The following is a 13,928-nucleotide window of genomic DNA, read 5'->3' as shown; positions in this document are numbered from 1 at the left end:
TAGGGGACAAGAACTTGCAATGATGTGATCGTTCCTGCACTATGATGTAATACCATAGTATTCCATTATACCGCGATCTCGCAGGCAATCAAGCCAATTCACAGACATGGCTTGGTAGGCAATCTGCAAAGGCAGCCCAAGGGGCTTTCAGAAGGCCTCCGGCTGCCATTGCAGCCAGAGAGCACCTCGCGGTCTCTTCACGGGGGGCTGTCCAGGACCCCTAAACATCGATCGGGGCATTTAAATGCAGGTGTCAGAATTGATTGCAACATTTAAAGGGTTAATCAGCAGAAGCACCTATGGGAGCTGTTGCGACGGGGGCGGCTGTAAAATAAATAAAGAGCCGGCATCTGCATTAGTATTGAGTTAGATTGCGCCCCCTCCCACCCTCCCACACACAGAATCTTGTGAAATCAGGTTTTGAAAAGCTCATCATTCTGGGATAAATATCTGAATGTATCCAGACAGGACAAATCTGCAATTAAATACAAAAAAAAAAAAAAAAAATAAGTTGCTCTTGTCTTTAAAAGGGGCTGTCTGAGTTATTTAAACTGTAGCCTCCTTCATGGTAAAAAATAAGCGAGTTGATACTTTCCTCTCCCCATTGTGTCCAGCACCTCTGGTCCAAGTCTCCTGTCTAATAAGGTTTACAGGCTACAGCAGCCTGGGCATGGTACGTCACAGGCTGCTGCAGCCAATGCTGAGCTCAGCCTGTAAACACTACATCAAATAAGAAAACCCTGGAGTGTCGTCGTTGTACAGATCAGGGAGCCAGAAGAGGAGCGTATCAATTTGTTGTTCTTTACTACGGGAGACCTGTTTAGCTACAGTTTAACCCCTTTGTGTCCACTATCTGTATAGAAAAGTCCTAATTGTTGATGCACTAGGATGCATATACAAGTACTTCACTTTAGAAATCTCACTGTATAGCCCTCAATCAGTAAAGATATTTGGTTGGCACTTTGCCAGCTTGAGTCTAATGAAGTGGTAGGCAGTTGAAACGCGCAGTTCTACGCTACGGAAAATGATAAACATAGCAGTCAAAGCAAGCCGAAATACTAGCTATTGACAGGAGGAGCTCGAAAATAAAATGGGGAACTTTGTTCCCAGGTATGATAGTGATGAACTAGGTTTATTAAAGTGAACATTTAGTATTATAAGTCTACACAGGAGTTTGAGAAAATTTTGGAAATTTCGTTTTGCAGATATCACATCGTATTTAAAAATACTATAACATTCAGTTTTTTTCTTTATTTGCTCTATTTCTGTCTGTTTTCCTTTTATGAAAATCCAATCTATGACACTAAAAATTACAAAAAATAAATAAATGTTAAAAATATTAACCCTTAGAATACTTTTTTTTAAATATAAAATGTTGATGTGAGCATTTAGACATCAAAGGCCTTGGTCATGAAGCGGTTAAATAGTTTCTAAATCATCCTTGATTCTGAAAGGATTAAACCTTGCTCAAATTTTTAGTTTCATATTAGCACTTTGCAGACATTCAGGAATATGTGAAATAATTATTATAGGATGTATAATTTCTGTGAAAATATTTTATGTTCGTCTGCAGAATTTAGCAAGTGAGCGCTTCCCGTAATCTCTGTTCTGCCCATAATCCCCTTGTTCTCCCAACAAGCCTTTTGAGCTCCATATAATCTTTTTAATATGACAGTGTCATCAGAAACTAGTTTATTGGCTGGTAAATATGCATACCATCATTATAAAGTCTCTACTGATTAGTGGATTTACATAACACTTGTCAGGTTGCATCTGTTTTAAAGGACCTGTTATGGCCTCTGGAGTAAGTCACATTTTTCTGGACTCCAGATGGACAAATCTACCCAATTATACAATGACACTTGAAGGGCCTACCAACTACATACCCATGTTTTCAAGTGAATTTCCAAAGTAAGCTTTCATCTTTATGGATTTAGGTAGCATTTATGATCACGTTAGAGTGGGCACTACCTGCTGCAATGCCCCTGAAACCACACTTCTGTGCCCGCTTCTAACTATTGGGCTGAGGGTTCTGATGGAGCTCACTATGCTCCCATTCTTGGTACGGTCATCAACAGGAGAAGCTGCAGCACAAGGAACTCTAGACCTGCAGAGAAGACATGCACAAACAAGAGCCTTCTTACCGGTTCACCTCAAGAACCATGGCGGCCTCTTGAACACATCGCTCATCCTCACCAAGCTCTGGACAACTCTCCATCAGGTATGACCGAAAAAAATGAAGCTAAGTAGACATCACAAAATAAAATTTAAAAAAAGTGAATAAACTAAAGCCTAAAAAGTGGAAAAAAATTAATTAGCACAGAATTTAGTGTATTTTTTTTTTTAAACACTAGTTGGTCTTTATAGTAACATTGCTTTATCTGATACAGCGCTCTAAATATTAGGGTTAACCTGCTGGCGACATCCTACATACATGTATATTGGATATGGGCAGGGCTTATATGGAACAGACTCAGGGACAAAGCCAGCTCCATATATGGTGGCTGACAGTCCGACGCAATGCCCAGGAATGGAGATTACTGGATCTTGGCCATTAACCATTTAGATGAAGCTGTCAGTATTGAGAACGGAATTTAAGTGGCCCAGGAGAGGGAAGGAATGTTTTTTTTGAATGGCACCATATGATGAGATCACAAGACACCATCCATTTTTCATAGCTAACTTGGCCCTTGTGAAGGCCTCCAAGGTGGCCATAGATATCTGCCCTGCCTTTGGTAGGGCTTAATAGAATGCCTGCAAAAATACAATGCAGAGCATTACTGAAGTATTGCAGTACATTGTATAAGCAATCAAATAATAGCAAGTTCAAGTTCTAAAAGGGTGTTTTTTTATTATAACAAAAAATACTAAGCAAATGAATATTGTACTGGATAGGTTTAAAAGATCCAGTACTCAATTTAGGAGTGTATTTGGGGTGTCAGCCATCATTTTTACTCAAGTCCAAATACATAGCCAATTGAAAATGTAATTATTATGGTTATACTTTGTTTTATAAAAACTATATCTATAAGGCTTTGGAGAAATATGCATGATAGTGTGTATAATTAGGTGGTAGGAGTCCATGTGTCCACATCCTTGTTGAAAGGGGTGGAGCTCCCTGAAACGTTGCAAGATGCTGGATTTTCCACATGGTTAATGACATCTCAGCACACGTGCCAAGCACATCCGTCGGGTCGAAGAAAGAAGATCTGGCCGCGGCGGAGAGCAGATCTGCAGCGCCAGGACAGGTGAGTAATTATTTTTAGGCCTCATGTCTGCGGGAAAGGAGGGACCTGGTGCGGGATTCTGCATGAAGAATCCGTAGCGGGCCTGATTTTCCCCGTGGACATGAGGCCTTACTGTCCAAAGGAATAGCTGCATGGACATTTGTATTTGGACTTTAATAAAAACCAAGGGTGAAGCCACAGATGAACAAATAGCTGAACTGTGCATAGTACATTCTTAGATCAGGCACAAATATATGTGTAGGCTTTCAAAGGTGATGCATACAGTTGACACACTGAACTCAGCCACAAGCAAAAAGCCTGTACAGCAGTGCACAAAGGCCATACGTCAGGTGCTGCACATACTGAGCTAAGGAAGTAACCATCTACAGGTACAGCATGGGATGGGAATTGGAAGCATATAGAGGTAGTAGAGGCCACATGCACTTGAATGGGAGCTATATGAATAGGACTAGAGATGAGCGAGCGTACTCGGAAAAGCACTACTCGCTCGAGTAATTTGCTTTATCCGAGTATCGCTGTGCTCGTCCCTGAAGATTCGGGTGCCGGCACGGAACGGGGAGCTGCAGGGGAGAGCGGGGAGGAACGGAGGTAAGATCTTTCTCTCCCGCCCGCTCTCCCCTGCTCCCCGCTGCGACTCACCTGTCAGCCGCAGCGGCACCCGAATCTTCAGGGACGAGCACAGCGATACTCGGATAAAGCAAATTACTCGAGCGAGTAGTGCTTTTCCGAGTACGCTCGCTCATCTCTAAATAGGACATAAATCCTTACTCTAGAGAGGGATAGACAGACTATTATTCTGCTTTATACAGTGCTGTCTTTGATCTTGAGAGCTGTGCGGTTACATGTTGGGAAGGCTACTTGTAAAGAGGTTTCTAAGCAAGTACTTAGTAGAGTACCTGCTGCTCCCGTGTAGGGTAGTCGCTCAGTTGCGCTTTGTAGAATGGCCACTCATCATGATGGTAATTATATACCCACTCACAGAAATGATTTCCTATGTCAAATCCTCTGTGGGGACAGAAGAGAGAAACCATTAGAACTAGAAGCATAAAATGAGATACACATAAAAAAATTTGTAAAAAAACAAACTACAAGTGTGTATAGAAGAAAAAAAAAACACTACTTGGCTATTGGTGCATAGATGGACCTCACATTTTTCCAACCTACAACTAAGGCCTCATGTCCACCGGCGGATTTACGATGCAGAATCCGGAGCGGGCGTCCGTAGAACCCGTAGAACCCTCCATAGAAAACGATGCAAAAAAGATTCTTCATGCATACGAGCGGAAACCAAATTGCGGTTTCCGCTCGCAGATAGGGGAAAAAAAAAAACAAAAAAAACACAAACCTGCAGCATGCTACATTTTCCTACTACTCGTGCACAGACGACTTCCATTGAAGTCAATGGAAGCTGCCCGATCCACGGGCCGTCTACAATTGACATTGCAGACGGGCCGCGGATACCGCGGGAAAAGCAGGCGTTTCAATTTTAAAAATCTGTATTGTGCATGTCCGACGGCGAGCCGTGCAGACTATTCGCAGTACAGAAAAAGAATACGCTGACAGGTACGCAGGGTCGCCGGTGGATTCCATGCGGACTTAGTGCGTGCCAGGGACATAAGACCTTATGTGGAGAATGAACATTGCAGACCTTCTCTGGCTAGAAGCAGAACTTCCTATAGACACAATGAAGTTATGCCCTCACTGCTGCAAATCCGCAGCCAGCGCAGTCATAAAGAGAAGAAATGGGTTGTAACTCCTTCAGAGTTTAGTAGATGCTTCAAGAAACAGATTATACCAGACTACAGTCAGCAATCTGATGTCTGCATTATTCAAGATACATCTGAAATCTGTCACACAACTACGTTTCAAGTTCCCTTAATTGTGCAAGTAAATTACTTAAAAGACCACCTACTTTACATCTGTTCCTAACATGATCTGCAGAAACTGACAGTGTACTCTCATATCCTGAAATATTGCAGTTCTCACACCAGCAACCAAGTCTAACAAGTTGGGACTTCCTGTTTTACAGAGGGAGCTTTTCAGCAGTCACCTTTTTATTCTCACAGACAGAACTGTAATGAAAGGTGACACCTATACAGAAACACAAGACCCACCATCCACAGTAGGTGATGAGGGCAGCTCTCCGCTCCCTGCACAGGTCTTGCTTATTAACTTGGGACACTGTTCTGAGTCATTTCCAGACACCAGTTTCCCATGTCCATATTGCTGCTGTAATGCAAATCTCAAAATGCTATTAACCGAGCAGCTTTGCAAGATGACCCCGACCCCCCCCCCCCCCCCATGTACAGAATGTACAGTATAAAACAAATGTACAAAGATTAGAAGAAGACTAAATAAAGTATCTGGTTTTAATTAGTAAATCTGTGCTGCGTCTTATAGAGGAGGTTCCAGACGATCAGCCTTTTAGGGAACGCAGAACACATTAAGCACAGAGAACAACCACTTTACGAAATGTCTGAGAAAACAAGCTCATACCAAATGACTGACCTGTAATTGTAGCTGCTGTACTCAAAGTCAATGAGCATAAGTTTGTCTGATGGGTGGGAGGAACGAGACGACAAAAGCAGGATATTCCCTGTAAGGGAAAGACACCAGATAGGAAGCACATTCTTAAGCAATCATAATAGATTCTAAGCAAATTGTACCTGCGCATAACATTTTCGGAAATAGGAGTTAACCTGCAAAACACCATTGCTTAACCCCTTAACAGTCACATCAAAAGCATCATAGTGTTCATTAGCCTTCCGTTCTCACTTCTTAGAGCGCCCCTTGCTTGTTAGTGTACTTTGTGAAACCCCGATAAGAGCTCTGCAGCATAAAGTTGTCTAGCAAGTAAAAGCGGATAGGACAGACTGGCACGACCGCACCGATGCCAGAGGTGTCCTATTAAAAGTCTATGGAGATGCAGAGAGCTGGGTGGGTGCTGAAGCACAGGATCTACAGCAAAAATTGAAGTTATTTGCTAATTCTAATAACTTCACCTAAAAGGACTATTTGAGATGAGCAAACCCTTTTAAATCAAACTACTAACGACCACTTGTCTGTTTGCATGTATGTGTGGGAGTGCTCAGCTCCCTGGCAATGTCATAGCCCTGCCCCCTGGCAACGTCATAGCAGGTCCTAACACACTAAGAATACAACTAGACCGCTATTATGTCAGACAGTCAGCAGTCCTGACAGAAGACAACAACCTACCCCCACCACTGAGATCCGGTGGGCTGAAGGACCTGTGGTAATGTCACTGCTGTGGGAGGAGCCAAGCTGTGCGTGTGAGGTGTTGGGATCATAATGTATGTACCGTGTAGCAGAGCTGTGTGTTCCACCAGAAACACTGGTACTATAATTTCCTACACAACTCAGCAGTCCTGACAGAACACACTGACCTACCTCCACTACAGATATCCGGTTGGCTAAAGGGCATGTGGTGATGACACGGCTGTGTGAGGAGCCGTGTTTGTCTTGTGCTCTGTGTGTGATGTGTGGGGATCATAATGCATGTACCATGTAGCAGAGCTGTGTGGCACATTGCACCACCAGAAACACTGGTACTAGAATGACCAATATTCTTAAACTAGTATTAGGACATGTGAAGTTATTTACAGTCAGAGAATTTTGTTAATCCTTCAACTCTCTTCCCCCTCTGTTACATATGTGTATATCACAGAGGTGCAGGGAGACCATTAACATGGTTTAAGGAGTCGAGCCGGCTGCATGCCTGACAGGTGTCAGCTGTTAGAATCAGGACTCTGACAGCAGCATGCAATCTGTCAGCCAATGGAGTCCTCCAAATTAGAAATCCATCAAAACGTCCCTCAGGGCTAGGAGCCACAGATAAGAGCTCTACAGATAATATTTATACACACATGCAAATATCAAGACGTGAAATGCAGAATATGAACAAAGTGAGCAATTTCCTTAAAAAAAACAAACACTAATATAAATATATCTATCTATCTATATAAAATTGAATGCATGTCTGTCTGTGTGTCCTTTATGCGCTACTACACCATTCATCCGATCGCCATGAAACTTTGGGAAGTCGTTGAGTACACTCCTGGGAAGATTATAGGCATAGTACATTTATGCTACAATAAATGGCGCACGCGCTTGCGTCGAGAGTTACGACCCCCCCACGTAGATCGTTCGATTTCCATCATTGCCACTAATTCTCTCACTTCCCGATGTTGCAGAAACATGAAATTTGGCACGAGCATTGATTATGTCATAAATAGGAAAAGGTAATGGGTCCCAACTCGATTATTCAATTCTATGCGCCAAAGAATTAGCGTCCAAATTTTACGTACGGAATCTAATTCTCTCACTTTCTGAAGTCATCTATATATCTATATCTATATCTATATATATAAAGGAATGTATGTCTGTCTGTCCTTTTTGCGCCACTACACTATTCATCTAATCGCCATGAAACTTTGGGAAGCTGTTGAGTACACTCCTGGGAAGATTACTGGCATAGTACAACTATCCATCATCGACAGTTATGCCCCCCAGACAAAGATCGTTTGATTTCCATCTCAAGCACAAAAGCAAAAGGCATTACGAGCAACGGGATGCGTGTTCAACTACAAAATGATGCATCCGCCGAACGTTTCGCAAGACAATTGCTGCATATTGAGAATGCTGAAGTAAAATGAAAGCTGTGCTGTGATTGGTTGGTTGCAATTTTTTATACTGCTGAGGCATGGAATCTGCTGTGATTGGTTGCTATATATTATACCGCTGAGGTAACATGAAAGCTGTGCTGTGATTGGTTGCTATATATTATACTGCTGAGGTAACATGAAAGCTGCTGTGCTGTGATTGGTTGCTATATATTATACTGCTGAGGTAACATGAAAGCTGCTGTGCTGTGATTGGTTGTTATATATTATACCGCTGAGGTAACTTGAAAGCTGCGCTGTGATTGGTTGTTATCTAGATATATAAAAACGAATGTATATATGTATGTCTGTCTTCGCAGCAACGCGCGACGGGTACGCTTATATATATCTCCATCCCACGCAGTCGATATAGAATGCATGCAATACAAAACGTGACATTTTAAGTAAGAACAGATAACAGAACGTACACATAAATATGTGGAAGCACACAGATGCTGATTAATGCTATGTGAATGTATTAGCCATATATTATGCTGCTGAGGTCAAATAAAAGCAGCTCTGTGATTGGTTGTTATAGATTATACTGCTAAGGTAACATGAAAGCTGTGCTGTGATTGGTTGCTATAGGCAACAGCTTTTGATCCGTAGTGCCGAGGTAAAATGAAAACTGCTGTGATTGGTTGCTGCAGGCAGCAGCTTTTAATCCTCAGTACTGGTATAAAAAGGAAAGCCACTTATATCTAAAACACAATCTGTTTGTTTGTGTCGTATACAAATCCCCAGTTCTTGTTCGATTTGAGTAAAATTTTGTATTTTTTGTTGGCAATAGCAACCAATCATAGGTCAGCTTTTATTTGTTATTCTGCTGAGGTAACATGAAAGCTGTGCTGTGATTGGTTGCTATATATTATACTGCTGAGGTAACATGAAAGCTGCACTGTGATTGGTTGTTATCAGCAAGTTTTTAATCCTCAATCCTGAGATAAAGTGAAAGCTGCTCTTGGCAACAGTAATCCTTTTAGTGCTGAGGTAAAACAAAAACGGATTTGGGATTGGTTGCTATGGGCAACAAAAACTGTTGTTTACGGTTTGTTGATCTGCTGTTAGGCAGTGTTGATAAACAAGGCCAGTGTTCATTAATTTGCTCCATGTATTCCTGTCTGGGGACATATAATTTCCTGGAACACAAATTGTCAGCGCTCAGTTTGACTCTTCTAGTGGGAATTACTTGTTGGAAATAACCAGAAATACTAAGTCGAGGAGACTTCAACTCAGTAATTGACCCCTACTGGGATAGAGTAAGAGCACAGGGACCTAAAGTAAGAGCACAGGGACCATCAGATTGGGGCTGGGGAGAGTCTGACGCCGCTTGGGCGTTTATTAGAAGAGACGCTCCTGTTGGATGTATGGCGCATCAGGAACCCAGAGGTCAGGTGCTACTCGTGCCATCCCAGTACGAACCAGACTTTGTGTATTGATTTGGTAATGGGCAATACATTGCTGTACGGGGGAGTGTGTGTGGTCTGCTACCCTCCTAGGGTGTTGTCTGACCACTCCCCGATGCAAATTGTGGTGAGACATTCTGGGAGTGGTGCGCCTGCCCATCCCTTATGGAGGTTTAACGCAAACAGTTTAAAAATAATAGGACATCAAGACCTGAGTGAAACTCTAAAGGAATATTTTGAGCTGAATGCGGGATCTGCAAATATTATTGTACAATGGGAAGCGATGAAAGCTTATTTCAGAGGTATCCTCCTGCAGCGGGTGAGGCAAATGAAGAGGAGACAGAGCGGGGACAGAACATGAGAGCAACTGACGGGCAATGAGGCCAGATTTGTAGAAATCGGTATAGTGGAGGCGATAGAGCAGTGGAAGACGGCCCAGGAAAAACTGACTTTATACACACTAGAGACAGCGACACATAAACGTAAATTTAAAAAGCAGGCCTACTTTGAGGAGGGTGAGAGAGCCGGACATATGCTAGCAGTGGTTTCCCAAACACAGAGAAATTCCACCTACATTTCAGGGATGAGGAACAGGCTTGGCGCACTGGACACAGATTTGGCGTCAATTAGGGAAACAGTCAGATTTTATTATGCTTCCTTATACGCCAGGCTCCATAAAACGCAAGAACAGATCGCTCAATACCTGGCAGACATAGACCTGCCGAGATTGACCACTGAACAGAGGGAGCTCTTAGATTCCCCAGTGGAGCTGGGGGAGTTGGAGGAAGCGCCGGAATGCACGCAAAATAATAAATCACTGGGAGATGACGGGCTCCCAGCTGAGCTGTATAAGCAATATGCAGGGGTGCTGTTGCCAAAACTGCTGGTGGTATTGTCAGATGCAGAAAGACAAACAGAATTGCTGCCATCCATGCAAAATGCAATAACAATTATCCCAAAACCGGGAAAAGATCCACTTTTGCCAGACACTTATAGGCCTATGTCACTGCTCGATGTAGATCTGAAATGTCTGGCAAAAGTCTTGGCTAATAGGCTCTCACAGGTACGAAACTCATCTATCCTGATCGCTGTAGATCAGACTGGGATAAATCCACTCTGATTGATATACAGAGATTGTGTCTTAATCTCCAGTTGCCAGCGGATAATACAGGACGGAGGGTCGTATGCTCCTTAGACGCTGCTAAAATGTTTGATAGTGTGAAGTGGCCCTTTATGTGGGAAGTACTCAACAGGATGGGGTTTGATCGGACATATGAGACTCGTACAACTTTTATATACTCAAGTGAAGGCATGTGTCACAGTTAATGGCAGTTGTTCTGAACCTTTCTTGCTGTACAGGGGAATAAGGCAGGGCTGCTCGCTCTCGCAGCTCTTATTTGCGCTTGTAATCGAGCCCCTGGCCAGTGTCTTACGATCCTGTCCAAAGGTGGTGGGGTGTAAAAGAGGGAAGTAGAGGAAAAAAAGTTTTATACGCTGACGATCTACTATTTTTGAGTAATAGAGGTGGATCTCTGGATGTGGCAATATAATTAAGCGATACGGTGTGTTCTTGGGCCTTACTATAAACTGGAGTAAATCTGATATACTACCAATACATGACCCTGATCTTGCTGCAGGGGAAAATAAAACTCCTATGCAGTGCAAACCAGTTATGGCGTACCTGGGAGTCAAAGTCCCTAGCAATGTTATGGAATATGGGAAGCTGAACCTAGCCCCACTGCTGGTGAAATTTAAGAAAAAACACGATCTCTGGTGTAAACTTCTCATGACGATTGTAGGGAGGGTGAACCTAGTTAAGATGATATGGATGCCGTAAACTGCTATACCTGCTTCATAATTCGCCTCACTGGATTACACAGGGCCTCTTTTACAGGGTCAACCGCCTAGTTACAGATTTGATTTGGAGTGATAAAAGGACCTAGAATTAAGTTGGACACTGTGTAACCCTAAAGGAAGATGGAGAACTCGCGCTACCTAATCCTGTGTCATTTTTTTCTAGCGTCACAAATACAACATTTCAGGGGATGGGAGACGGAGGACACGCAGGATGGGAGCTTCTGTCTTCTGAAAACTCATTTCCATAATGTACACTGGAGAGCTCAAGTTCCACTGTAGCCCCCAGAGTTTCCAAACTTTAGCCCTAATGCATAGGGTTTGGTGGAAGGTTAGAGAAATAATGGGGATCAAGGGTTTTACATGCTATACTCCTATCTGGGATAATCCGAAGCTACAAGAATTACAGAAGTTAGAAGGCTTTCATGAGTGGAAGGCTAGAGAGGTTAGACGACTGACTCAGATAGTGTCAGGGGAGAATATAAAATCTTTTGAGAGATAAATATGGTCTGCCGATTACTCAATTTTTTAAATATCTACAGCTCTGACATGCATTCCAGGCGGAAAGCTGCCTTGAGGATCTTAAATTTGGAAGGTCACTGCTGGCAGAAATAGTAGGAGGTTCTACTCGTACCAAGGGGAAGATATACTGCGTGTATTCCTGCATACAGGGTCAGATAAAAGGAATGATTGAGGAATCATTGTCAGTGGAAGTGTTACAAATGACTCCTATGCTATCCCTGAGTGAGTCTCAAAGGATATCACAAATCTATCGGCTGCACAGGGTATACCGCACTCCTGCGTTTTTGTACAATATTGGCATGAGCGATAACCCTTTGTGTAATAGATGCAAGATCCACACAGCGGACCTTATACACATGATGTGGCACTGTCATAAGTTGCAGAGATACTGAAACGAGGTTCACAGCCTGATCCATAGCATGTATGAAATACAATTGGAATTTACCCCATTGGTGTGTGTTCTGGGCTATGTGAATGATGTGCCCCTAGATGAAAATGAAGAGATAGCAGTGGCCAGGATATTATGCCTAGCCAGAAAATTGATAGCACAACATTGGTTGGATGAGTGTCCCCCTGATCTAGCTGAACTTAAAAAGAAGGTCACTCAAATTCTAATGTGGGAAAAAAGTATTTACTGCAAAGGAAAGACATTGCGGAAATATTACAGTATATTGTTCAAATGGCTGCATGCCTTTGGTCTCCTTGGGAATGACCTGCTTAGAAGATAATGCTAATACTCATTGGAATGAACATGTTGTGGAAGGAAAGGAGAAGTGAGAAGGGAAGGAAGTAGTAGCGCTAACCCTAGCATTCTAGGTAACAATGAATTATATGGACTGTGAACTGCTCATCTGAGAATATGGATAATCAAAAGGACTCTAAAACAGTATGCTGAAATAGTGCAAGAGAGACTTTTGGAATATGTTCCCTGGGGGGGGCGGGTGGTTGTCGTTTCTGTGTTTGTATTTTATGTATGCTAAAAATGTCTACGGACGCGCAAAAAAAAAAAAAAAAAAAAAGTTAAATATTGAGTACGTAGAATCCATTGGTGAAAGCAAAATTTGGGGGTTGCTGCATTGAAATTCAAGCAAAGGCAAAAAATGCAAATAAGGTTGCTGAGACAACATTTTGAATTTTTTTATCCTGTAACATTCTCTGGGTTGAGATTATTCTGTGTGCAAAATGTAATGTCAATCGGTTGTACCATTTGTGTGTGATGCTCTAACAAACATTGACAAATATATAGAGGATATATGTATCTCAACACAGCTGCTACTAAAGATTGCCCAAGCTGCATTTTTAACTACCGCTCAAAAGTCAAGCTTGTACCACAAAATCGTGTGCACTTCTGTGAAGTATTTGGAACTAATCTTCAGTTTCATCATAAGGGTCATGCAAATTACTTATGTCTCAATCGCTAGCTGCTGTACATGCATTATGGAAATCAGCTGCAACAACTCGCTGGAAGGAACTAATTGGATTTCCATGCTAAGGCAAGAAAAAAAAAAGTGCCAGGGGGCTGCTAGCGCTCAGAGATGGTCACTTACCTTCCTGAACATCATTGTGGCAGAATACAACAGGAGATGGTGTAGATTCCAGCAGAAGCCTGTGTGCATAGGAGAGTCAGTAAGAGGCAAGCTCACACATTGCAAAACTGGTTAGAAAGAGATCCGTGACTGTTCTAGTCATCTGACTGGGACTTGTAGAAGTCCTTACATGCTGCAAAAAACAACCTCATTCACATATATGGTTCATATTTTCAGTCACAGAAATGTCTTCAACAAATCTGCTGTATGTGAACATGTCCATGTAATGGTTCTCACACTTGGAGATGCAGTGGATTAAAAATAAATAAAATAAAAAAAATAAAAAAGACAAAGAAAAAAAAAAAAGCAATGATCGTTTTGTGAACATGCATATTGCGGGATAAACATAATGATTGTTAGGACCCGAGGACCTTCACAGATGCAGAGATACCAGTTTATTTCATTAGTGTTTACATAAGAATTGGAAAAACAGGGGATTTTACAAAATTTCAAACAATACTTAGAGGTTCTGTAAAAAAAAATAAATTCTACGCTCTTCTGCTCCCCTTCCACTAATCCTTATTAGTGAAGGACCTCTTTGTAAAGTGCACTCTTATTACCCTCCTGTGTAAGGATCACCAGACTACTAGCGGAACACAGAACTGACCATGTGAAAAACAGTCCTCCCTCAAG

General features: G+C 42.3%; 1 protein-coding gene across 2 annotated transcripts in view; it reads right to left on the bottom strand.

Moving 5' to 3' along the window:
• Nucleotides 1–13,928, bottom strand: part of CHKB (choline kinase beta) — a 40,491-nt gene that overhangs the window by 8,997 nt on the left and 17,566 nt on the right. Inside the window, exons 6-9 of one of the 2 annotated variants that reach the window (XM_066592231.1) lie at nucleotides 13,257–13,315; nucleotides 5,757–5,802; nucleotides 4,145–4,253; nucleotides 2,145–2,242 (exon numbers count right to left, since the gene is read on the bottom strand). In XM_066592231.1, coding sequence (XP_066448328.1) covers nucleotides 2,145–2,242; nucleotides 4,145–4,253; nucleotides 5,757–5,802; nucleotides 13,257–13,315 — 312 coding nt within the window. Of the gene's footprint in view, nucleotides 1–2,144; nucleotides 2,243–4,144; nucleotides 4,254–5,756; nucleotides 5,845–13,256; nucleotides 13,316–13,928 lie in introns of both variants that reach the window. The other variant, XM_066592230.1, reaches the window with a different exon arrangement.

Source organism: Eleutherodactylus coqui, chromosome 2, assembly GCF_035609145.1.
Source record: "Eleutherodactylus coqui strain aEleCoq1 chromosome 2, aEleCoq1.hap1, whole genome shotgun sequence".
Classification (NCBI taxonomy): domain Eukaryota; kingdom Metazoa; phylum Chordata; class Amphibia; order Anura; family Eleutherodactylidae; genus Eleutherodactylus; species Eleutherodactylus coqui.
The sequence above is the reverse complement of the archived record's forward strand: the minus strand, read 5'-3'. Positions and strand labels throughout refer to the sequence as shown.